Source organism: Sinocyclocheilus anshuiensis, unplaced genomic scaffold (genome assembly GCF_001515605.1).
Source record: "Sinocyclocheilus anshuiensis isolate Anshui unplaced genomic scaffold, SAMN03320099.WGS_v1.1 scaffold1170, whole genome shotgun sequence".
In the NCBI taxonomy this organism is placed as follows: Eukaryota; Metazoa; Chordata; class Actinopteri; order Cypriniformes; family Cyprinidae; genus Sinocyclocheilus; species Sinocyclocheilus anshuiensis.
This window is the reverse complement of record NW_015538055.1, coordinates 2,618,505-2,643,396: the sequence shown is the minus strand read 5'-3', so window position 1 is coordinate 2,643,396 and position 24,892 is coordinate 2,618,505. Positions and strand designations below refer to the sequence as shown.

Below are 24,892 nucleotides of genomic sequence, written 5' to 3'. Positions count from 1 at the left end.
AAAAATGAAGATGAATTTGAGAAGAAGTTAAAATTTCCGAGTCTATATTCAGTATTTAGTGAAAGGGTGGAAATTTCAGCTAGCAAACCGGTTTGACTCATTAAAATATAATAAACCAAGCCTTTGTAACAAATAAAAAAAGGTATGGAAAAAAGGAATAAAAAGATACTATATCATCTGTCATTATGATGTGTTTGCAATAATACCACAGTATACATGGAAATTAACCCCAAACAGCTTGAAAAGGACAGAAATGCACTCACTCCAAGGCAGTTTTGGTTTAGTTCCAGTGGTTTACCAGCAGTCTACTACAAGAGGATCTGAAGATTCCAATTCCTTATGCATATTCCCAATGTGTATTTTATATGTATGTTAAATCATCCCTCAATACAAAATATGGTTTTGGCAGTTATTTACAGAGGGGGACAGTAACTAAGTACATTTACTTGAGTGTTGTACTTAAGTACACTTTTTGAGTATTGGTACTTTACTTGAGTATTATTTTTTCTGGGAACTTGTGACTTTAACTTCACTACATTTGAAAGACAAATATTGTACTTTTCACTCCACTACATTTCTATCAAGGTCCTCGAAGTAGAAAGTCGTTACTCTGTAGCAGCTTTGAAAGTCAGTGGGTGATTTTTTTCTTTTGACTTTCTTTTTTTCAGACAGTTTATCAGTAATCACTCCTGTAAGGCTACATGAAGTGATTTCCCAGCATTTTTTGAACACTGACCAATTGCAAATGTGATATTTATTTAAAACAATTCAATAATAAGAAGTTAATATTGTGGTATATATTAGACACAATATTGTCTGATTTTGCTAAATTGTGTACGTGAAAATATTACCTATAAAGCCACAGAAGAACTGTTGTGCATCTCCTAATAAAACACAATAGGTGTTGGACTTGAAGTAGCACTGCACAGACCATTCTGTGTGTGACATCAAAGTACACTCTAAAAAATACTGGGTTAAATATAACCCAGCGCTGGGTTATATTTAACCCAGCATTTTTTAGAGTGCAGGATTTCACTGTCCACTCAGTTCAAATGTGGATGAATAGCTACACACATATATATATATATATATAGATGTGTGCACACACTGTCAGAACTGTGTGAGATCACTACCATCCTGCTTTTGTGGGGGTGGGTAGGGGTGTTAAATAATTTTTTTTTGTTTTGTTTTGTGTTTTCCCCCATAGGTTTTTAACATTCTAAAAGCTCTTTATTCCAAAGATACTACAAGCTAGTCAGTGTATTCAGTAGGTGTAATGTATTCTATGTTGCTTCAAAAGTATTGCAAGTATTACGTACAACAATAAAACAGTGCATTGACATAAAAAAGGAAATTTACTTTTGGTACTTATGTACTTTTAAAAGCAAGTAATATTTGACCAGCAGTATCTGTACTTTCACTCAAGTAATGGAATTGAGCACTTTGTCCGCCTCTGGTTATTTAGGACTCAAACGTCATGTTTCTTCACAGAAGAGGATCTAAGTGGTAACTGACACATTCTGTGGTTAAGCACAGTGAGTTTTCACTTCTGGTTTAAGTGAAATTTGTAATTGCACTATTTTTGTTGAAAATATCTTACCAATTCACTGAAACATGCACAGTAATGGAAATTACAACATAAGATATATTTATATTATTTCATATCACATACAATACTTTTATTCAGCAAGGACCCATTGATTAGATCAACAGTAAAGGCATTTATAATGTAACAAATAAATGCTGTTCCTTTGATCTTTATATTCATCAAAGAATCCTGAATTTTTTTTTATCATGGTTTCCACAAAAATATTAAGCAGCACAACTGTTTTTAACATTGTTGATAAGAAATGTGTTAGAGCAGCAAATCAGCATATTAGAATCGTTTCTGAAGGATCATTTGATAGTGAAGACTGGGTTAACAGATGCTAAAAAGTCAGATTTTCCATGACAGGGATGGGGAAAAAAAGGAAAATGTAAAATATTATTTAGATATTAGCAATAATTCACAGTATGAATGTTTTTAATGTATTTGTGATTAAATAAATGCAGTTTTGATAAGCATCAGATACTTTTTTCAAAAACATTAAGTATAATTTAATTTAATTTAATTTAATTTAATTTAATTTAATTTTATTTTATTTTATTTTATTTTATTTTATTTTGTTTTTCTTATGGAGACTTTTATTTTGAACTCTCTTACTTCCCTTTTGTGGTGTTGTGTGTTTAGGCGCCTGGGCTCTCGCTAGGTTATTAGCAGATATGTCGATGATGAACGTTTGATTAACCAGAACATAGTATTCACAAGTTTTCACTCGTCAGGTAAAGCTTTTCACCGTAACTTGATAGATTTGATAAAATATCATGCGTAAAATATATAGGTATTGAAACATGAACCTCGTTGTGTATCAAAACTGCTTCCGTCATTTTAAATTGTATTTTGTAAACTAGTAAAAGATGGTTGTCAACAGACAGATATAAACGTCTGTACAGTCTTATGACTAACTTGTGATGCGTAATAAACGGTTGGCCTGACTATTCCATTCATCTTTGTACAAAAATGAATCAACGAATTTACATAATGTTGCTTTACTTTGTGGTTTAAGTCAATGTGTGGTTTTATTATTCTTTATAGATGCCAAATGTCAATGCCAGTGAGTCTACTTCTCCACCTGATGGTGGAAATGTAGAGGAACGATATGAAACCACACCACAAACTCTCAGATGGTGTCACAGTGGCTAAATCATCCAATAACCAGACAAACAATCGGACTGAATTATCTTTTTTACCTGATGGAAGTCATTTCAATACTCAACAGGATGTGAATCCAGATGGTGGAGAACTGGATCCTTCAACACAAATACAGACAGACACTAATGTGACAGAAGTTACCAACACATGTTCCACTGAGAACACAAGCCAAACAGAGAGAGAACATGTCATTGGAGAGTTGGGTATCACTAGTACGTCATTTATTGGGCCTGTGTGTCGTCCTGAGCCATCCATTGAGCAGGAGCTTTGTGAATTTTACAAAGAGCTTGAGGAAGTTGATAAGGTTGACGTCAGTGCTGACACCACACCGGTTAAACAGCATGACCTCCATCCTTCCAACAAGCCCAAAAGCGACCAACCTAACAATACAGTCATTCCTGTTGTCGTAACTGATCACGGCAGAGCCTACAGACCTTACCCAGATCCACATGAACGCAACCAAAAAGATCAGAAGAGATGGAGACCTCACTTACAGTGTAATACGGATGACTTTGGTAGAGGAGGATATCCAGAGCCGTGGTATCCTCCTCCACCATGGGCTCCTCTAGACCCAAGGGTGCAGTTCTTCCCAAGCTCTGGAGGTGCTATCATGTATCCTCCAGACATGAGACCTCAGGGGAGCATCTTCCACATTCTCCATGCCAACAACAACCGCTGGGGCCCATGGGAAGGACCACCATTACCTTCAAACAGGTGGCATGAACAAAATCGGGGTTTCCAGTCACATGAGCATCCTGGATTCTCTGAGGAATATGAAACCTCTTCATTACACTGGCAGCAGCATTATCATGAAAAGGACCAATATCAGTATTATAATAATACTGCTTTAGTACTCATATTGTTGAGAGGAGTACCAGGATCTGGAAAATCCACTTTGGCCAGGTGAGCAAAACTCAATATGTAGAGAAAACACCTTATTGATGTTTCTGCACCACATTAGTGGTCAAATGTTTGATTAAATATTGAAGACATATTATAAGCAATGCTTGTACTGAGTGGTTAAGTTGCGCTAACATTGTCCCAATGGCATGTTTTGATTAGTTTAGGTAAGCAGAGAAATAGAGATCTTATATTGCACTGTATGTCTCTCAGAGAGCTCCTGTCCACTGGTCCCAACGGAGTAATACTGAGCACAGATGACTACTTTTTCCAAGAAAACAGATATGTATTTGATTCTGCTCTGCTTGGGGATGCACACGACTGGAATCAGAAGAGAGGTGAGGACAGGCTAAGTTACATCTGGGACACTGGAATGTTTTCATCCTACAATTTAGGATGAAATTGATATTTATATAAAATATAAACTTAGATTTATATAAATTATTAATTTATATACAAATATAGTACACACACACATGTGTATGTATGTGTGTATATATATATATATATATATATATAATATATATATATATATGTGTGTGTGTGTAATTTTAACATGTCTAAGTTATAAGTAATATATATTACTAAATAAGTTTTATTTTATGTATTTTATTAAATATGTATTTATCAAATACGTAATTTAACATTAGTTGGGTGACTCCAGGTCATATTTCAGCCCGAAATAAATACGTTTTATATGTTTTAATGGATTATATAAAGTAAATGAACCCTATTTTTGGAGAATTCTTTTTGTAATTATTTTCAGTGGTGATTCTCTTGATTCATAATGCTTTAATGCAGTCATTTTCACTACTACAGTTTTCACTATTACAGTTAAATAAGTTATTTTATTTATCAAACACATCAATGATGTATAAATACATATAATTCAATTCGAATGATAAAAATAGGATTTATATGCATTACATTAAAGAGAAATGGCCTATATTAATTTGCTTAATTTTCATGAAAACAATGTTTTAGTGCAAAACAATCTTAAGAATCCTAATATATCTTTCAAGTCAAGTCAAGTCAGTCAAGTCTGCTTTATTGTCAATTCTTCCACATGTACAGCACATACACACAGAGATTTTTTTAATGAAAAATATATAGCTTTTTTTTGTTTTTTTTTGCTTTTGGGGTCAAATATGACCAGTACTTTTTCTTGACATTTTTTCTGAGATTTGATACTAATTCTTTATGGCTTTGTCGTTTCTAAGCTGAACAGGTGATGTTGGAGGGCCGATCACCTGTTATCATCGACAACACTAATGTTAAAGCCTGGGAAATGAAGCCTTATGTTCAAATGGTGAGTTGGCGTCTTTAAATAATGCCTGGGATTGAAATATTTTTGTAAAACGCAAGTTAGGCTTTAAATTGGCTCTGAACACTGGCTGAAAGTTTTATTTAGCAGTGCTTTAGAACATTTCCATATGTTTGCATTCAGAGATTTGTATTACAATGCAAGGACAGCTATTTGCTAAATGAACTATATCTGCTTACTAATTAGTTACACATTTTTTTATTATTTACTTTATTTCACACAGGCTTTAGACAATGGATACAGAGTGGACTTTGTTGAGCCAGATACCCGCTGGAAATATGATCCTGCCCAGTTAGAAAAGTAAGTCTGTTAATAGTTTTGGTTCTCAGGAACACAGTGACTTTTATTAATCACTGAATGAGAAACACTATTGACTTTGGATCAGGTTTTGGCTTACGGTACAGAAGTAGAGATTTCAGTTGTGAGTAAGTGTATAAAATGTTTTATAGTCTAGGATCATTTAGTACATTTAATATCCCCATGAATAAGACCAGCTGACTCTGGTCGGATTAAGAGCCATTGTTACTTTCATTTATTTGTTTTATTTTCAACTGGCTTGGTATAGCCGTAATAGAGCTTGGCTGTCCTGGTAATTTCCTGTCTATTAATTTAATCAACAGGAGGAACAAGCACGGAGTCCCTCGAGAAAAAATAGCAAAGATGCTGGATGGTTTTGAGCGGCCGGTGAATGTTGACATTGTGATGAATTCTGTGGTGCCTCCCCATAAAAAGAAAGCCCATTAACAGAGAACCAGTGACATTTAGCTGTTCTTGAATTAGAAATATTGCCATGTTATCATTCTTAATGATAGTAGGTTTATATATATATATATATATATATTTTTTTTTATTTTTTTATTTTTTTATTTTCATACATACTGATGCAGCTAAAGATGTTTTTAATGACTGTATGATGATTTTAATGTTTTAATGAACATTGGCATATCTGTTTATGTGAAATGCTAAAAACATTTTACAAAAGAAAGAGAACGTCTGTTTAAATAGTATCACTTTCTTTTGTATTTTCTGTAATTTTGCTTAGTGCACATATGAAAGTGTTCTTTGCTGTTCTGGTTTTGTCCATTGTAAATGACCACATGATAACTGTGGAACATTGGCAGGATAAGACCATTGGAGTCTGATAAATCCTTTGACATTTAGACAGTCTGACACATAAAATTAATGCTGAGCTTCCAGATGGAAGACCAAATAAAAAATAATATTTGTAGTGACATGCTGAATTAGGAGCATTTTTTTTTTCTTCAAAAGACCGGCAGCTCAGTCTACTACACACTGATCTAATCTCAGGGTTTACATTTTATGAATATGCTGGTGCGGTACATTGTTGATGGCTCATGTTCTAAACAAGTGCTTATTTATTTATTTTTTTGTAAATAAATGTTGATTTGTTTTGATAAAATGGAAATAATTAATTTCTACACTTGGGTGCTTTTCAGTGTGGGCTGATTAAAACGTTTCTTTCTTTTTAAAAAATTTTTTAAGCACATTTTACGTAATTGAATATTTTAATTTAAACAGTTCCCAAAGCAGCGTTTTAAACATTTTTCAGAAATATAAGTGCTAAAGCCATTAGATTTCTACATTATTTCACTACAAGTAAATGTACATGATAGATAATGCTTCTCACTCAGGGTAAGAACCAGTGTTGTTATTAACTAAAACGATTAAAAATTGTTTTCATTAACTGAAATAAAATAATGGAAAAGTAAAACCTAAAAAAAAACATTAAAATGATAAATGTTGCCTTGTCAGTAACAAATAAAGTTCAAATTGAAGTATTAAAATGGTTAAAAACGATAAAGATAGATAAATCAAAGCTTAATAGACAATTATAGGAAATGACAAAAGCACATTATTAAAAGCAAAATTACTTTATCATGTTCTTTTTATTGTGAATCCTTGACTTTTAAAAACTAGGTTTCATTTTTTTATTTAAAAATGACCCCCAGCGCAGTATTATTTATATGTATAATTTATTATTATTGCTTTGTTTGTACATTTTCAGGTTTAATTACAATTTTAGTAATCTTATGTGCTTTTTGTCATTTTTATTATTTTTTATATTTCTATATAGCTTTAATTAATTTTAGTTCCGTTTTAGTAGCTTTACCTCAACTTCAACTTATTTAAGTTATTTATTTAAGGCAACATTTCTGAAGTCTTCAAAGTTTGAATTTTCATCTAATATTTCTATTTTATTTCATTTATTTTAACGACACTGGTGCAGCGCCTTTATCCATCCATTGTAACTATATGAAGGCGGAGACCCGCTGTCACGCTTCTCATGGCCTATAGGTGTCACTGTTAAACCACACTCCAACCCGCTAGCGACTGAACAGAAACGCTCGTTTATACACTAGCCATTTACATCACTATTATAGCAGTTTATTTCTTTTTCCAAACCCAAACCGCTAATATAGCCACAAGAAACACAGTCATGCCCTTAAATAAATAAACTCGAGCTGAGGAGGGACGTGAAGGATCTGTATTGAGCGGAGCTGCACTGACTGGTGCAGATAGGGACAAATTGGCGCCATTTTGAAGCCGACAGGAGGATCACAGTGGTGGGAGAAGCGAGTGGAGCGCGCACTTTTTCCAATAAGGTAAACGTCTGTTTGAATTTAAACCACAAGCGAGTGGAATCGACCCGCGCCGATTGGAGTCCGTTAATGGGAATTATTATTTCGTGGCTGTTTTAGTAGGTGCTTTTTCCTTTTTCGGCGGTTGGTTGTCTATTCTTCTGTTAACCCATGCGAGGATATTGGACTCTCACTCTCTTTCTCCTCAAATTTGCTAATTGTCTACTCAAAACGCAGATTGCCATGACAATTGTCGTTGGTTTACGTGTAACGTGTGTTTTCGTGGCCGTTTTCATTGCAAAAGAGGGCCGTACACTTTCCTGGTGCCTCGTGTGTGTACATGCATACGAGTGTTTGTGTTTAGCTCTGTTAGCTTAGCATAGCTGCTCGTAAACCGCTCCAGTCTCTTTTTAAAATCCGATTTAAAACGTATTTCAGATTCTACTGCTGTAGTTTGCATTCATTTTTTTTCTTGTGGTTTAATTTAGTCCATTGCATATTGAGATGGGACGTGCTGTTGTGCAATGAATTTTAGCTTGTAAAGACCCCCTTAGGGGTGTTATCTCGGTTTCTATGGGATAAACCACTGTCAAAGGAATGAAGTGACAGCTGCTATGTGATCAAGACTGTATTTTGTCCTGGTTGTGCTGCACAAAGACATCAGTTGAGAAAGTCAACCTGCTGTCAGAGTGTAAGCCTCTCTTTTTTTCCCCCGTGCAGAATCGCTGTAATGGTGTCTGTAAATAGCTGGAAATGCGATGCATTGTTTACTATAAATGCTGTATGTGTTTGTGTCACCTTGCATTATTAATTTCGTGCGTTGTAACTTTCATATATCGCTCTTAGGGCTAATACGAAGCACCTATAATGCATTTATTTGCGTTTTGACTAATTTATTAATCTACTGTGTATTTGAAGACCACATGAAATCCAAATCAGAGTAGTTTTTTTAAATAATAAATTAGTATTATGTATTAGTAATGTTTTTTAATTGTTAAAATTTATGTTGTGTGTACAATGTTGTTTGTTTGTATGTATGTGTACTTGCAGATAAAAAAAACTGATTTATTGTAATTTTGGTTTGCTGGACTTTTTTTTTTTTTCTTCGTAAAGAGATATTTTTTAAAGTCTGCGTGAAATAAAAATGGACCTAATTTTATAAATTCATATTATAGATCGTATTGTGAATGATCCATGTATATAAATGTATGTTTCTCGTTAAAATATATACAGAAATATTATAACTCATCAAATATTGATAACTCATCAGTAAAAAAAAAAAGAAAAAAGTCCAATCAAAGCAAAAAAGTACAAGCCCTTCAAATACATCCTGCTCCAATTTCCTATTGATAAAGGATTTCATGGGGTCTTTCCTTACTTAATTTTTATGGCAGTAGTAGGATTAATTTTGCTGTTTATAACTGAATTACAGCTGATTATTGTGCAACACTTATTATGCAGTTGTTTTAATTTGCATTTTTGTCTGGTCTGTTTTGATTAGGCTTGTTATTGTAATTCACGTGGGCGTTGTGTTTTAGTTTGCTAATCGGTAAAACCTCTGTGCACATCAACTTGAATTGAAAGTATAGCTTTTCTTTGACTTGAAATGTCTCTGTGCCAAGTGCATGAGACTGCTCTTTCTAAAATGGGTTTTTTAGCACCGTCAATATTTAACCGTCCAGAGGAAGTGATGTTTTGTTCAGCATTCTGCAGTTTTTGGAAAAAAAAACAAAAAAAAAAACTGATTTAGCCTTACTTTTTTTTTTTTGGGGTATAGTCAGTCAAATCCATATTAAGAGTCCATTGGATCATCTCTTTGTCGGCACATTCTTTTCCAAAAGAGTAATTGATAGAAATTTCTTGTTCATTTGTAAGCATTGTGCGCTGACATATTCATGTCTTTTCTTTTTTTACACGTTTGCAGCGAGCATTGATTGGAGAGCATGGCTCACTCCAAGAATCGAGCCACGGATGGCAAAATCACCTACCCGCCGGGGGTGAAGGAGATCTCCGATAAGATCTCCAAGGAGGAGATGGTTCGGAGACTGAAGGTGAGAAGCAATTTGTCATTCACCCAAGTGGAAACAGTTTGTTATTAGTGGTGAATGTTGTAATTACAATGAATAATGAGTACTGAAGCTTGTCCATACAACTCTTTGGTTAGATATAGCCTTTAGTTTTCTGATGCCATTAATGAATAACCAGTGTTGTTTATTATTTATTTACGATTGAAATAGCTTTTTAAAATTTTTTGTTTTCAGTTTTGATTTAAATTTTTTGTACATTTTTTATATTTCTATAAAGCTTAAATTCATTTAAGTTTTTTTAATAAAAGTTTCTGAAAATAATAATAAAAAATGATATAATGAAATAATTAAATTCAAATTTAGCTTTTATTTCAGTGTTAGTAATTTTAGTTCTTAAACTAAATGCAGGGCTCTACGCTTACTTTTCTTTTTAGGAGCACGTTCGAAATTTTAGGAGCACCTTCTAATCAATAATCCAAAATTTTATCAAAAAGTAGCCTTCCCATTAAGAGGTGATATTTGACTCCTCTAACTTTATTAAAGGGGTCCTATTATGCTCTTTTACAAAGTCTTGATTTTGTTTTGGGGGTGTACTAGAACAGGCTCTCATACTAGGTTGTTTGAAAAACACATTATTTTTCACATATTTTACATTATTACAACACCTCTCTCCTCAGTCTGGCATGAACGGCTCGAACAGTTCCTGTATCAAATGACGGCCCGCCTTCTGAAATACGAAATGTGCTGTGATTGGTTAGCTGGGCCAGTGTGTGTTGAAAAAAATGTTCATAGTCGCACGCAGTAGTTTTGGTCGCACTGTAGAGCCCTGAAATGTTTGTAAAATTTTAGTAATTTTATGGTCCTTTGTCATTTTTTAAAAGTATTTATATTTATCTTTTAGTTTGAGTAATTTTAGAAATTAACTAAAATGTTGTGCATGTTTGTAGTCTTATATTTATATCTTATTTTATTTCAGCTTTATTTCAATTAACAAAACCAATTTTTTAATAGTTTCAGTTTTATTGAACAATATCAAAACTGTCAATAAACAGAATTCATAATTAATTTGAATTTATGTATTTATGTGGATTGATCTATATTTGTCAGGAATTTTTTCTCCTTGGTATTTTAGCAGAAATATTTTGTGCAAATCTTTTCGTGTTCAGATTTGTTCATCTCTAAACCTCAGCTGAGGTTTTGTCACACAGAACGAAATTATAATTTTTCTGTTCGTATTTCCAGCTGTTTTTACAGCTTGTAGATACTGTTTCCTCTCTCGGTGGCTTTGTCACTTATGTCTATTTTTAAGTAAGACTGCCAAGTGAAAGTGTGTTTCCCATTAGAGTGTCTTACATCACACTCTACATGTCAGTTGGATGCGTGGTTGACACACGGCTCTATGGTGCTTTTCAAAATCAGATGGTGGTGAAAACTTTCATGGACATGGATCAGGACTCGGAGGAGGAGAAGGAACTCTATCTGAATTTGGCCTTGCATCTCGCCTCAGATTTTTTCCTCAAACACCCAGACAAAGACGTCAGACTACTCGTGGCCTGCTGTCTTGCAGATATATTTCGCATCTATGCCCCTGAAGCACCATACACATCACCTGATAAACTTAAGGTTGGAAAACTCAACATCTATTGATTTGAATGCAGTGTTAGTTCCATATGTCAATGAAGAACCATAAATGTTTATATCTTTAATTACATTTTAAATTCCCACCATGATGACTACCATGTTGAGATCACATGACTTGAGTCTTTTATGGCCCCATTAAGTAAAATGGTTTGTGGTTTGTTTTGAGAAAGAAATATTAAATTGTATTAGTATGCATTAAAGTTGATGTGCTGAAATTTTGAAGGGGATATTTGTGTGTCAGTTTTTCTTCACCTTGAACAAAAGACAGTAACAGATCGAGTTGTTCAGCAGAAAATACTAAAATAACACTCTCATGCATTGCCTTTACAGGTGCTTAAAATATTAAAACTCTCTGCTCTTCTTTTCCACTCAGGATATTTTCATGTTCATAACTCGACAGCTGAAAGGGTTGGAAGACACCAAGAGTGCCCAGTTTAATCGATATTTTTATCTACTGGAGGTATGGCACCCAACTAATATAGAAAAGCAAGGTCTTACAATGGTTTTTGAACCAGCATCTGACCTTGTCTTTCCCTCTCTGGCTCTCTAGAACATCGCTTGGGTGAAGTCCTACAACATCTGCTTTGAATTGGAGGACAGCAATGAGATCTTTACTCAGCTCTACAGAACACTGTTCCAAGTGATTAAGTGAGTCTGTTGTTCATGTCTGTCCATTCAAGAGTTCAATACAGACAAAAAATGACTTTTTATATTTTATTTATCACACACACACAAGCAAAAACCTTTTCAACAGTCAAAAATAGTAAAAAATCTAGTTAAAAATAATGCATTTCTAAGACCTATTTTTCTTTTTTCCCCATTAAAAACAAGGTTAAATATTAAATAACTTTAAATTATAAAATGATGATTTGAAAAAAATATATATAAATATGAAAATACGTAGTCATATGATCATCAGTATTTACCAACATATAAGTAAAACTTTTAAATCCATTTTAGACGGGTAACGTTTGAGTGATGATTCAGATGTTGCTTAATTGCCATATAAATTGTTTTATTGACGATATTGGCTAATTTTATATCACCAAAAATATTGTTGTATGACATGTATCACCTAGTTCTTTTTGTAGTTCCATAATAGTGCTGCCATTTGGTTGGAGAGCTCATCTGTTATTCTTGCAATAGCGACTGTCATAATACAGTAAAGCATCTCCTTGGTTTACTGTGTTCTGTTTGAGATGTAAATGTGAAGCTGCAGCCTATTTGTTATGTCCTAATGATCTGTCAGCCTCCTGCTCGCTGATATTATTTCCCTGCATTCGGTCAGATGACAATGATGTGTGCGAATCCCAAGTGGAAACCCTTCATTGCATGTGCGCTATAAAGGCTGCATATGGGGGTGATTCATCTCAGCCAGTGATGTTCACTCAGTTGGAAATGTCCTCTATGAGCGGGACACTGCAGCGCTCGGCTCTCATGTGTAAATGGAAAAACATAGAAGTATTTCTGTTTTCGCTGCCCCATTGCATTTGCTTCCCATCTTCCACTCCTTCACTTTGACTGCCTGATGCACCTGATTTTAGGTCAGTTCTTGTGTTTACCATGACTTTTTTTTCTTTTTAGCAATGGACACAACCAGAAAGTCCATATGCATATGGTGGATCTCATGAGCTCAATAGTCTGTGAGGGCGACTCTGTCTCACAGGAACTCCTGGATACTGTTCTGGTTAACCTGGTCCCAGCACACAAGGTAAAGAGAACTAAAAAAAAAAAACTTAACTCTCACAAAAAAATGTCCAGGTCACATTTCACCCAAGGAAAAAAATACATTAAAAAAACAATAAAGAAATATAAAAATATATATATAAAATATCGTAATATAATAAATATATGCATTATATACACATTAGTAAACCACAACAAATCTGAACATAGGTTTCATTTTGTTTAGTGTTTGTTTCTTGACATGTTTCATGAGCTTTACATAAAACAAAAATATAAAAAATTGTATTTCTCCATCTTGTCTTACAGAACCTCAACAAGCAAGCATACGATCTGGCCAAAGCCTTGCTGAAGAGAACTGCTCAGGCCATAGAGCCATACATTACCAACGTGAGTAAACATGATATATTATAGTTAAATTTACATAGAATGTACACCCTACCTCTCGTCGGCTGTGCCAAAATCATGCTGACTTACAAGGGTACAAGAAAGGTCTTCTCATTTATTTAAATTGTGAATAATCCCTAATGAACCTCCATGATTTGACTCCAGACCTTTCGCTTTTGAAAACTCGTTGAGGCTTGCAATATTAACCGGAGATCAGGAGTGCCTTTCCATGCTCAAACAGCATGTTGAGCTTAAACACATTCATCAGTAACACCCGCAGGAGCGTGCAACGCTGTTATGCTATGAACTTTATTCCCTGCAGTGCTCATTAAAAGCAGTAGAGATAGTGAAAATAAGTGTGGAGGAGAATCCTTCTCAATAACTAATATGTCAGCAAGGCCTGATTTACTTTCTGTTCTGTACAAGCACTCTGTTGAAGATGGCCTCTCCTGCCCATAGATGAAGCCACTTACTTTTTTATTTTGATCTAATACCAGCTTTCTCAAACTAATCTTTAATCGACGCTATATTAAATGTTGATGCCAGATGGTTATGCAGTGAGTTTAAAGGGGTGCCGTTTTCCAGTGCCGTGCGGTAGACACTGATGGATGCCAGTGTGTGATGTACAGTTTGGTGTCTCTCAGTTCTTTAACCAGGTGCTGATGCTGGGGAAGACTTCAGTCAGTGATCTGTCAGAACATGTCTTTGACCTAATCCTGGAGCTCTACAACATCGACAGCCATCTACTGCTGTCTGTCCTGCCGCAGCTGGAGTTCAAGCTCAAGGTAAGATGGCTTGGTGACGATCAGTGTTGGGAGTAACACATTACAAAAGTAACGATATTACAGTAGTATATTACTTTTTGCTGTAACGCAGTAATATAACGCATTACTAATAAAATTTGGGTAATATTATTTATACACGTTACAACAACATATTTTAACTCAAAATTAAGTGGTGAATTTATTTACCAACACCGCAGGACAGCACCAGACAATAAATTCCTCGGGTAAAATATTTTGTCTATTTCCTGTTGCTGTAATTCGATGGTTGAGATGACTGAGACTGATTCTACATTCGTGAGATGGGCATACTGCGGGGTCGGAGAAGAGAAAGAATGCGGCAGTCGAGCAACAGAAATTAAGTTTAACTAAAAATAACAATCTGTTTTTAATAAATCATAGTCTACATATAAAAGGAATTAATACGCGATATATATATATATTGACTAATAATTGAAAATAATTAACAGATTAATCAAAACTAATGAAAAAAGACATGCTGCTGTAAAAAAAAAAAGTAAAATGCTGCTGACTTTGGTTAATTTTTGTGGCGCGGTGCTCTGCAAAAGTTCACGGAAAGGAAACCGAGATGACGAGCGCATCCTAAAATAAAAGTAAACGCATTGCAGTTTCGAAGGATCTGTATGACCAAAAATGACGGAGTATTTTATGTTTCCGCTGTTCGATCGCGCCGGCGCCTCGCGCACACACATACAGCATTGCAATAATAAATCATAGTCTACATATAAAAGGAATTAATACGCGAAATATATTTGAATTAAATAATTAACAGATTAACAAAACGAAAGAAAGAAAAAAGACTGAGTAAAATATGCTGCTGAGTTTGGTTCATTTTTGTGGTGCGGCGCTCTGCCAAAGTTCACGGAAAGGAAACCGAGATGACAAGCGCATCCTAAAATAAAAGTAAACACAATGCAGTTTCGAAGGATCTGTATGACCAAAAATTACGGATTATTGTATGTTTCCGCTGTTCGATTGCGCCGGCGCCTCACGCACACACATACAGCATTGCAAACATTGCAGCCGTTCATTATCAGAATAAAATACAGTCAACCAAATATAGATACACTGGTTAATTAAAATCGTCCGTACAATCCGTGACGTTCAGCCTGAGCTCGGGCCAAACACATATTTGTTCATGTGAAGAGTGTGATTTATTTTTTTTTTCTTCTTTTACTTCTTTTACTTCTTTTACGGAAAAACGCATTAAGTACAAAAGCATGGTTTACATAGTAAATAATAGTTTAGCATTCAAATACATCGCGAATATGGAAACATTTGGATTCGTGCCGAATGATAGAGGTAGGCTGCGTGAGAACAAAGGCTTTTGCTTTCAGTTTCACTTTAAATTAAGTAGTTTTGGCTTGTTTAGCAATTTATATTTTTCATTCTTGTTTTGTTCTGAATACAGTTAAATTTAAAGGATTTGTTGTGGAGTGAGGGGAACTAAATAGGCTATATAGCGTTTATAATGTTTGCAAATGTTTCGTTAAATTTACCATTATTTAATATACATTTACATTACATTATTTAATAATACATTATTATTGTTTTCAGCCGCCACATTTACCAATTTCAAGATTGGCAGCATATGACTGTTTCATGAACCACACATGAACCCTGTCATAAGTTGATTTGTGCACTCAGTTGTTTCTACGATAGATAGATTAATGAGGCCCGGTGTGTTTGTAGCAAATGTCAAAACATTTAACCTATTAAGACACCAAGTGTATCGTCATGGTGCATGGCACGGCTGTGAACTGTGTCCAGGTGGTCCTTCTCATTTTGTTATGCCGTGGGATGCAAGAAATTTTTTTGGATGAAATTCCAACAATAAAATTGAAACAGAATTGTTTGAGTGTTGCTAATAAAATCAGTACATGAATAATTTATTTATTTTTTATTTTTTTAAGAAAGAAATGCTTTAGTTAGAATATTTTTATTACGTGAGTTGTAATTTTGGCATTTTATAATACTTCTGTGGATATTTTGGTGAAAGTAACTCAAAAGTAGTGTAACGCATTACAGTTCAGAGACAGTAATATTGTAATGTAACTAATTACTTTCAAAAGGCAGTAATAAGTAATATATAATGCATTACATTTTGGAAGTAACTTGCCCAACACTGGTGACGATACATGGCGTTTGGTCATCTTTAGGGATATTAGAGAAACTTTTTTGCTCGTGTAAAGAACGCATGATTGTTTTAATGATGATCAAGTTTTTCAAAAGTTTCCTTCTGTTCTTTTCCTTCAGTTCAGGCATTATGAATGCATAATGCCTGCTTTCTGTTTTCAAAATATTTTATGTAAATTGTGAGCCTGTTTTATTCTAATTTATTTATTTTGGATTTAATTTACTATATTATATTATTATTATTTTTTTAAATGATTATATTCATTATATCAGCCGCTTGTGATTGTTTTTTGTTGTTGTTTTTTTTTTTTTATTCATTTTTGAATTATTATATACATTATATCAGCCTCTGCTTGCTTGATATTGGCATTTAAAAAAAAAATCCTTTTTTTTTGCTCAGTGTGTGGTTTTATTTCATTATTACTATTTGTATTATTATTATTATTATTATTATTATTATTAGTTTTATTTATTTTTAAAATGTTATGTACTTGGGCTGTCACTAACGATTATATTGTTAATCGAGTGATCGGTGGATTATTCTGACGATTAATCGATTAATTGGATAATTATAACACATTTTGTAATACATTTGAGGTAATAAAAACAGACCTAAGCTAGCAATAGCCTTTAAATGACTTAGAATATATAATATAATAGCAGTGAGGCAATAATAGTTGGTTCAAATAAAGTATCAAAAGCAAGTAATCATGGTTTTATTGAACAAAAATATAAAAATACATAATGTATCATAAACAATAGAACTAACGCACATTATGCATTATATCAAAGGACTGCAGAGGCCCCAGCGGCCTGATGTTTGTTTTTACACTTTACAGAGAGATCTAATCCTTGTGTAATATTGACTAAACAACATTCTTTAATATTTGGCCATTTCTTTACGACATATTTGGACATCAAAACGTGTAACTCAGAGTGAGGGTTTGAGCTTTTATTTTGAAATCGCTATGAACAGTTGGCATATTTAGAAAGGTGATGTATTCTTCTGTGTTGGCGTAGGTTTATAAATGATTTACCTTACAAATCTGAAGAAATGGCGTACGTTGCGTTTAAATAAACCCAAACTCACAACAATATGAAGAGATGGAGTTTGAGACACTCCACACATGTAAATGATAGCAGTTTGTGTAGAGCAGCATTTACTGTGAACGGAGCCGCACATACATAACTTACACGCATGTAAATAGTTAAAGCGCATATTAAATCTGCATCGCAAATATTTATTTAATTGAATCATAGTGTTTGTGAATTCACAATAGTATTATGCTGTATTATGATTTTTAAATGGGTTTAATATATCATGCAGCCTTAGAAAACGGTCTAATAATGCATTTCATGGATTCGTCTGTGGAATGCGCCACTTCCGGTATTTTGCCAGTTACTCGACACGGGCAAAATGCAATCGAGGATTTTTTATAATCGAATACTCAAATTGAATCCAGGAATCGTTACATCTCTATTATGTACATTATATCAGCCACTGGCCCTCCAGCTTTCTTGATATTGGCCCTGGCCATTGACAAAACACCAGATGATTTTTTTTTTTTTTTTGCTCAGCGTGTGGTTTGAACATGCCCATTGTTTAGTAAAGAATAATCTGAGGTAATTAAAAACTTGAAATGGATGATAATTGTTTATATTAATATATATTAACTGATACTTGTGACTCCATTTTCTTAAAAAAATGGTTTAAAGGCTGAAATGTGAAGTTTATCATTTTATAAAACTTTTTGTTTTAAAACCTTTATCTGAACTGAAAATCATGCTTTTTACAGTCATTTTAATTTTATTTATGCAGGTCTTTAAAAAGTCTTAAATTTGAGCTTAAATATCCTGCAGATACCCTGGTCTGGCAAAAACCACCAATTCATGTTTTTAGGCATTTAATTGTCCGGACCTCGGCTGGTGAAGAGGGTTTATTACTGGACCTTAAGCAATTTTAGTTGAAGACCCCTGCTCTAGGACATTTGTGATAGCTCATGATTAATATCTCACAACACCACAGAAGCAGTGCCTTGTTTATGAAATTTTTTACTGTTCAGACCCTGGAGTATATTAACTGTGGTCAGAACCTGATGACACATATGGTGTTTTAATGGCCAAATAAATTCTGCCCTTCAGTGGCTTATCTGACATTGTATTGTTATGACAATGGAAAACTTGGTTCAGTTATTTGTGAGTTAACTGAAAGGTAATAGATGTGAATTTTTCTGCTTAAAAGTTAGGGATTTCTAATAAATGGATATACCATTCCTGAGCGAAAAGATGCTGACACGCTGCATAAAAATGATTACACTTCAGCCGAGTCAACGATCCTTTCTTTCGTTTTCTTTCACGTGAGATTTAATCCAGCATGGCCTGAAAGCACAGTTAGCATTTTTCAAAAACTAGCAAAGGCGATTACTTTCTTTTGTGTTGGCCATGTTATTAAACTTGTATACATTTTGACAAAAGCAGGTTGAGTTTGCGATTCGTGTATGCATGAATGTTATCGGTCTGTTAGGAACTGCCTATCCCATGTACCACATTTAACATCATGCCTTTATTCTTTTGTTTTTATGCAAAGCACAATGATGTTGAGGCTAAATCAACTAAATGGTTTCATTCAATCTTTGTGCTGTAATTAATGGCCACAAGCCTCGCTTTCTGCAATTATATCACCATTGTGTTTTGTAGAGCAACGATAACGATGAGCGCCTGCAAGTTGTGAAGCTCCTGGCCAAGATGTTTGGTGCGAAGGATTCAGAGCTCGCTTCACAGAACAAACCTCTCTGGCAGTGCTATCTTGGGAGGTACAACTCACGTAAAACACGTCCAATTACCTGTTTTTCTGTCTACACAAACTAAGAAAAATTTAAACAGCAAGACCAAGCTGAAAGATTTTGACCATATGCGTTTTCTGTGGTTTCTTAGGTTTAATGATATCCATGTCCCTGTTCGACTGGAATGTGTGAAGTTTGCCAGCCATTGCTTGATGAACCATCCAGACCTGGCAAAAGATCTCACAGGTACAAACTGTTCCCCTTCTAACTTTGACTACCATTATATTTCACAACTTAGCATAAAAGTCAGCACGAAACTGAAATTGACCCTCTTTACTTTCTTAATACATGTTTTTGGTCTTATTGTGCACAATTCATCACGTTGTTTTAAAGAAGAGAGGTTATCCTAACTAAAATAACAAAAATGGCAATTTGCTATTTAGGTGTTGTTTAGAATAACGCGACCTAGTACCAGTCAAAAGCTTCTTCAAAAGTGGGTGCCAGTGATTTATCAGGAAGGAAGTAGTTTAGACAATTTATCCACTGCAAACATGTTTTTAATAAAAACAACAACAAATTTTTTTTTATATATTAAATATATTTCATATATTGTTTTAGTAATTTATAATTTTATAGATAAAATGTTTATATATATATATATATATATATATAGAATGCATCACAATGCCGGGAAAATGAGAATGCACATTAAACCAAATTCTGCAAGAAAGTAGTCACCGCAATCTACTGCAGACCTTTGTTTAATTTATTCAATATGTATATATATATTTTTTATTTTTTATTATGTCTTTTTATGTATTTTCATAAATATAATAGTGTTTGTATGTATATTTTTTTAATAGTGTTTATATGTATAAAATTAATTTACTTCACATTTATTTAAATGCAATCGAGTTTTTTAATATATATATTGAATGTATGACAAAATGAAAGTGAAGCATATGCACAATAAAACAAATTGTGCATGTTTTTTTTTCTCCTGCAGAGTATTTGAAAGTAAGGTCACATGACCCAGAGGAGGCAATTCGACACGACGTCATTGTGTCCATTGTGACAGCTTCCAAAAAGGACCTCTCTCTCGTCAATGATCACCTGCTGAACTTTGTGAGGGAGAGGACTCTGGATAAGAGGGTATGTGCCAGGCTCTCTTTATGCTTGTTTGTTTGTTGTCTCTTAAACATTCTTTATTAGTGCTGCAGTCATTTTATTTCATGCATATCCGAGGGCCTTTTCTCCCATTAGTACCCCAAATGAACCAGAGACTTTGACATCACCGCATTCAGGGCAGAGCCGAGCTGGAATACATTAGGTTCTTGTTTCTTTCCAGGCATGCTCCATTTCTTCTCACTATAATTTAATCAGTCTCCTTTAGCCACCCAAGCTAGAGGGGATGGAATAATATAAATTGGACTATAACTCGCATGTAACCATTCCTCAGCCTTTTCTAAATGCTTTCAGGGAGGAATTTAATTGAAGGTCCCTCTGTGTTCCTGGACAAATGACACCGCACTAGTCAAGGTGTTTCTCCATCTCATCCTATTACACCTCGTTTGCTTCTGCTTGCCATACGTAAGATGTGGCTTTATGCAGGAACTGTCATATCAGGCTTTTCAGCTTCAGCTGAAAGTGGATTTTCTGTCATTTTTATGTCTTGGTAAAACCTCAAAAGCAGCTGTTTCTTTGACATATTCATGTTGAGGCAAAATGTGACTACAGGCTAGAAATATGATTTATCTTCTTTAATGTCTCCATTTTACTTACTTTTTTCCCCCCCGTAGCACTTTTCCAAATTTTAGTAAGCTGCTCATCTAGGCAACATTGGACTTGGCATGGCAGGGATGCTTTTATGAATTCAAGACAGTTATAAAGTTTGGGGTCAGGAAGTACTTTTTTTTTTTTTTTCCTTGAAAGAAATGAATACTTTATTTGTAACGATTACAAAACATTTCTATTTTAAATACATGGCGTTCTTTTGAACTTTTATTTTTCAGATAATCCTGAAAAAGAAAATATCACTGATTACACAAAAATATTAAGCAGCACAACTGTTTTCAACATTTATAATAATAAATGTTGCTTGAGCTTGTTGCAGCATAATCAGCATATTAGAATGACTTCTGAAGGATCATGTGACACTGAAGACTGGAGCAGTGATGCTGAAAATTCAGCTTTGCATTACAGGAATAAATTACATTTTAAAATATATTAAAATTGAAAACATTTATTCTTAACTGTAATATTATTTCACAATATTACAGTTTTTACTGTGTTTTTGATCAAATAAATGCAGCCTTTGTGAGCATAAGAGACCTTTTTTTAAAATACATCTAAAAATCTTTCCGACACCTATCACATGTAGTGCATTATGGGTTGAGTAGTTCATTCTCTTATTAAAGTATGCTAATATTTAAAGTATTTTTTGTTTCAGATAAAATAAAAAAATGAAAACACACACAACATAACATCTTGTACCTATAAAATATCTGTTTTCTTTCTTACATGGGCTGCTGACCAAGTCGATTTATTACTGCTGGCTCTAGTCGTATAATTTTTACACCAGAACAACATAATCTCACTGAGTAGAGCTTCCCGTTGTGTTCTCTTGCAGTGGCGGGTCCGTAAGGAGGCTATGATGGGTCTGGCTCAGATCTATAAGAAGTACGCCTTACAGGCGGAGGCCGGAAAAGAGGCAGCCAAGCAGATCTCCTGGATCAAAGACAAACTGCTTCACATTTACTACCAGAACAGCATCGATGACCGGTGAGTAAAGCTGATAAGCCGGCAGTCTTTCAATATTTGTATGACATCCCTGGCTATTTTAAATTCAAGCTTTATCTATGGTTTACATATTGGGTCAGTAGTGAATGTTTCCAGTCAGTACTTAGACATTAAAGGGGTCATATGATGCTTTTTTAAAGATCATTATTTTGTGTATTTGGTGTAACAGAATATGTTTCTTAAAGATTCCTAAATGCATCTACTTTCGGAAGGCCAAATAAAGTGCTTTTGCTTTCGCCTAGAAACACACAGCGTTTCCCTGACATGGCTGCTTCAACACTAACTGCGGTTACTGAAACCACGCCTTCTTTCTTTGCGTGCACATTTGGGAGACATTATGTAAATATTTCCACATAGTGAGGTAGATATGTGGGGGCGTGTTAGAACGAGCCGTTTTAGGGGGCGTGGCAGAGTCTTAACTTTGATAAAGAATATCTCTTTGGTTTTGAGACTTTAGTCTTTGCAACTTCAGGGATCTTATCTATGCACAATCAGCTTGTAACACCAAAGAGAAAGGAAAACTTGAAATCGCATCATATGACCCCTTTAAGATAATTTTTTTTCCTTGAGAAAATTTGGCATGTGTACCTGATATATATCCAAAATAATCGACATTGAATCGAATCGAATTGGGAATCGAATCAAATCGCAAGCTTGTGAATGAGAATCAAATCGAATGGTAAAATTGGTGTCAAAACCCAGCCCTACTAATTGGGCTAAACTAATTATTATTTTTTTTAACAGAAAAATTCTCAGAAGCCACTGGCCCTTGGCTCTGAGGACCCAATATCTTGATTATTTTTGATTGTTAAGTCTTTTTTCTTATATGTAAAACTGACTTGGAACTACCTGTGCATTAAATGGTTTTACAGAGAAGGACAGAGAAGGCTATACTAAATATGTGGCAAGCAGTGCAAGTGACAATAACAGGAGAAGAAGCCATGACTCACTGTGATTGTTGAATGATTTCCGACTTACCAGTTGTTTGATGAACTTGTGAAAAACAGAGCGAGAGAAAAAATAAATGGTAGGAAATGCGAATGACAAGCTTACAGGCTAACGGAATGCTAACGTGCTGCGCTAGCGGTTTAAATGAAAAGCGAACAATGTCAAATTAGTTTGATAGATAATATCAGAAGTATGTTGAGAATTTAGTTATTTTTTTATCAGTTTAAACAACAGAGTGATAGTAAGATAGAGATTCCAAAAGAAAAACAGCTACACGGAGACAATCACAAACCACTCAGCAGCACAGCAGAAATTACACTTGGATGGCTACCTAAAAATGGAAAAATAAAAGAAAATCACAAGATTCTGTAAAAGTTTCTGTATGACCAAAATATTGACACAATTTCCTGTAGTTGCAGTTTCAAAAGCGCTGCCTTTTCGGCTATTGAAAAAGAAATAAAATAATTTATTTAAAAAGAAAATCAAACTGACACTAGTGCTGAGCGGTATACCGGTTCATACCGAATACCGGTGTTTATTTTTGTTATGATATGAATTTTTAAAATACCGCAATACTATGTCGCTTATCAACACTATTTAGTCATTCGCATTTCCTACCATTTATTTTTTCTCTCGCTCTGTTTAGTCACTATTTAGTGTGGTATTTTTTTACAATATTCACTCATCATGACAGTAAAATAGGGCATTCTAAGTCAATATACTGCAGTATTTCCTCTCTCAATCAGTAGAAAATATGGTTAACACCCGGTCATGCATGGAAAAAAAAATACCGTCATGTACCGTGAAACCGGTATAATTTTGAAAAATACCGTGATACAAATTTTTGGTCATACCGCCCAGCACTAACTGACACTGACTATTGAACAGTAGTATATTTACTTCAACAGAATGCATTATAGCAAACCAAATTTTTTAATTTGCAAGGTGAATGTAAATTAGACTGTGCAGTACTGGCCAGTCAGGTGAAACTGTCCTGTCTGCCATCTTTATTCTTGAGCACTGTCCATAAGGAGGTGCAGAAGGCATAGTGAATGCATTATAATGCACAAAGAGCACCTTTTGTAATGTTTTATTATATACAGGCCTCAAATAAACTGTTACCACAGATTCGCCCCACACTGAACCCAAGACTGAAGCCACAGGATAAGACAAATGCAGAGATGGTCGTGATTTGTGGCTCGCAACTCCTTTCATTTGAAATTTGAATGCATATATGGTAGGCTTGCTGCGATAGATGGTGTTTTCGGTTATACCGGTGTTGAGCTGCAACACCGGTTACGTCATTTGCCTACCGTGGCACCATCCCCCACCGTCGTTTTGATTTTTTAGAGTTAGAGGACAGACACTTTTAAAAACTAAACGCTCAATGCAGCGTGCCGAACCGTGCGCAAACGACAGTGCACCATGGAGCAGGAGTCAGATTTTGTTTATCACGTGAGGAGAGAAAGACAATACAATGGCAGAAGATTGTTTAGAAAGGAAATGCAAAGCCGCCTGTTTGGCAATATTTTAGATTTTGAAAAGCCTATTGACTGGAAGTTTTTTTTAAACATTCGTTTCTTATTTATTTGGTTCCACAGTGTTTGCTGATTACTTTATTTAGACTTTGTGTATTTTATTTTGTTTTACATCAAGGTGTATATGCCGTGCCTCCAAGCTTTCTTATTCGTTTTGCTAATAAACGTTCTATGTTTCTTATTTATTTGGTTCCACAGTGTTTGCTGATTTTCAGTTTTATATACCTATTTAAACTTTGTGTAGCCTAAGTAATTTGTTATTTTATTAGGCATATATGGTGTATTTTTATTCGTTTTGTTAATAAAAGTTCTATGAATTTGACGTTGTTGTTGCTTGAATAGAATCAACGCCAAATTGCAGCTAATTTGAAAGTGAAAGTAAAATGCGCACGGCGCTTTTTCAAGCTATTTGAAAGCCAGGAAATCCGAGGAAAAGAGGGAAAACTCAAACGAACAATTGCTTGAAGCCGAATTGCGGCAATTCAATTGCTGCTAATTTGAAAGTGAAAGTAAAATGCGCACGGCACTTTTACAAGCCATTTGAAAGCGAAGAAAAGAGGGAAACTCAAAC

The 24,892-nt window shown here is 34.5% G+C and overlaps 2 protein-coding genes across 4 annotated transcripts in view; both read left to right on the top strand.

Annotated features, from left to right (window-relative positions):
• The first annotated feature begins 2,213 nt into the window (after nucleotides 1–2,213).
• Nucleotides 2,214–5,805, top strand: LOC107683447 (NEDD4-binding protein 2-like 2). Its single transcript, XM_016479500.1, is given in 7 exon segments — nucleotides 2,214–2,322; nucleotides 2,636–2,731; nucleotides 2,733–3,655; nucleotides 3,866–3,990; nucleotides 4,873–4,961; nucleotides 5,200–5,276; nucleotides 5,597–5,805. Coding segments are annotated over 6 exon segments (1,434 nt in total). The 5' UTR covers nucleotides 2,214–2,322; the 3' UTR covers nucleotides 5,721–5,805.
• A 1,499-nt stretch (nucleotides 5,806–7,304) lies between these two features.
• LOC107683122 (sister chromatid cohesion protein PDS5 homolog B-like) overlaps nucleotides 7,305–24,892 on the top strand; it is a 35,748-nt gene continuing 18,160 nt past the window's right edge. For 2 of the 3 annotated variants that reach the window (XM_016479217.1, XM_016479206.1), the window contains exons 1-12: nucleotides 7,305–7,600; nucleotides 9,501–9,627; nucleotides 11,023–11,226; nucleotides 11,618–11,704; nucleotides 11,795–11,892; nucleotides 12,829–12,955; nucleotides 13,237–13,317; nucleotides 13,959–14,099; nucleotides 18,951–19,066; nucleotides 19,188–19,282; nucleotides 20,043–20,188; nucleotides 21,666–21,817. In XM_016479217.1, coding sequence (XP_016334703.1) covers nucleotides 9,520–9,627; nucleotides 11,023–11,226; nucleotides 11,618–11,704; nucleotides 11,795–11,892; nucleotides 12,829–12,955; nucleotides 13,237–13,317; nucleotides 13,959–14,099; nucleotides 18,951–19,066; nucleotides 19,188–19,282; nucleotides 20,043–20,188; nucleotides 21,666–21,817 — 1,355 coding nt within the window. In that variant the 5' untranslated portion in view covers nucleotides 7,305–7,600; nucleotides 9,501–9,519. Of the gene's footprint in view, nucleotides 7,601–7,633; nucleotides 7,696–9,500; nucleotides 9,628–11,022; nucleotides 11,227–11,617; nucleotides 11,705–11,794; nucleotides 11,893–12,828; nucleotides 12,956–13,236; nucleotides 13,318–13,958; nucleotides 14,100–18,950; nucleotides 19,067–19,187; nucleotides 19,283–20,042; nucleotides 20,189–21,665; nucleotides 21,818–24,892 lie in introns of those variants that run through there. The other variant, XM_016479212.1, reaches the window with a different exon arrangement.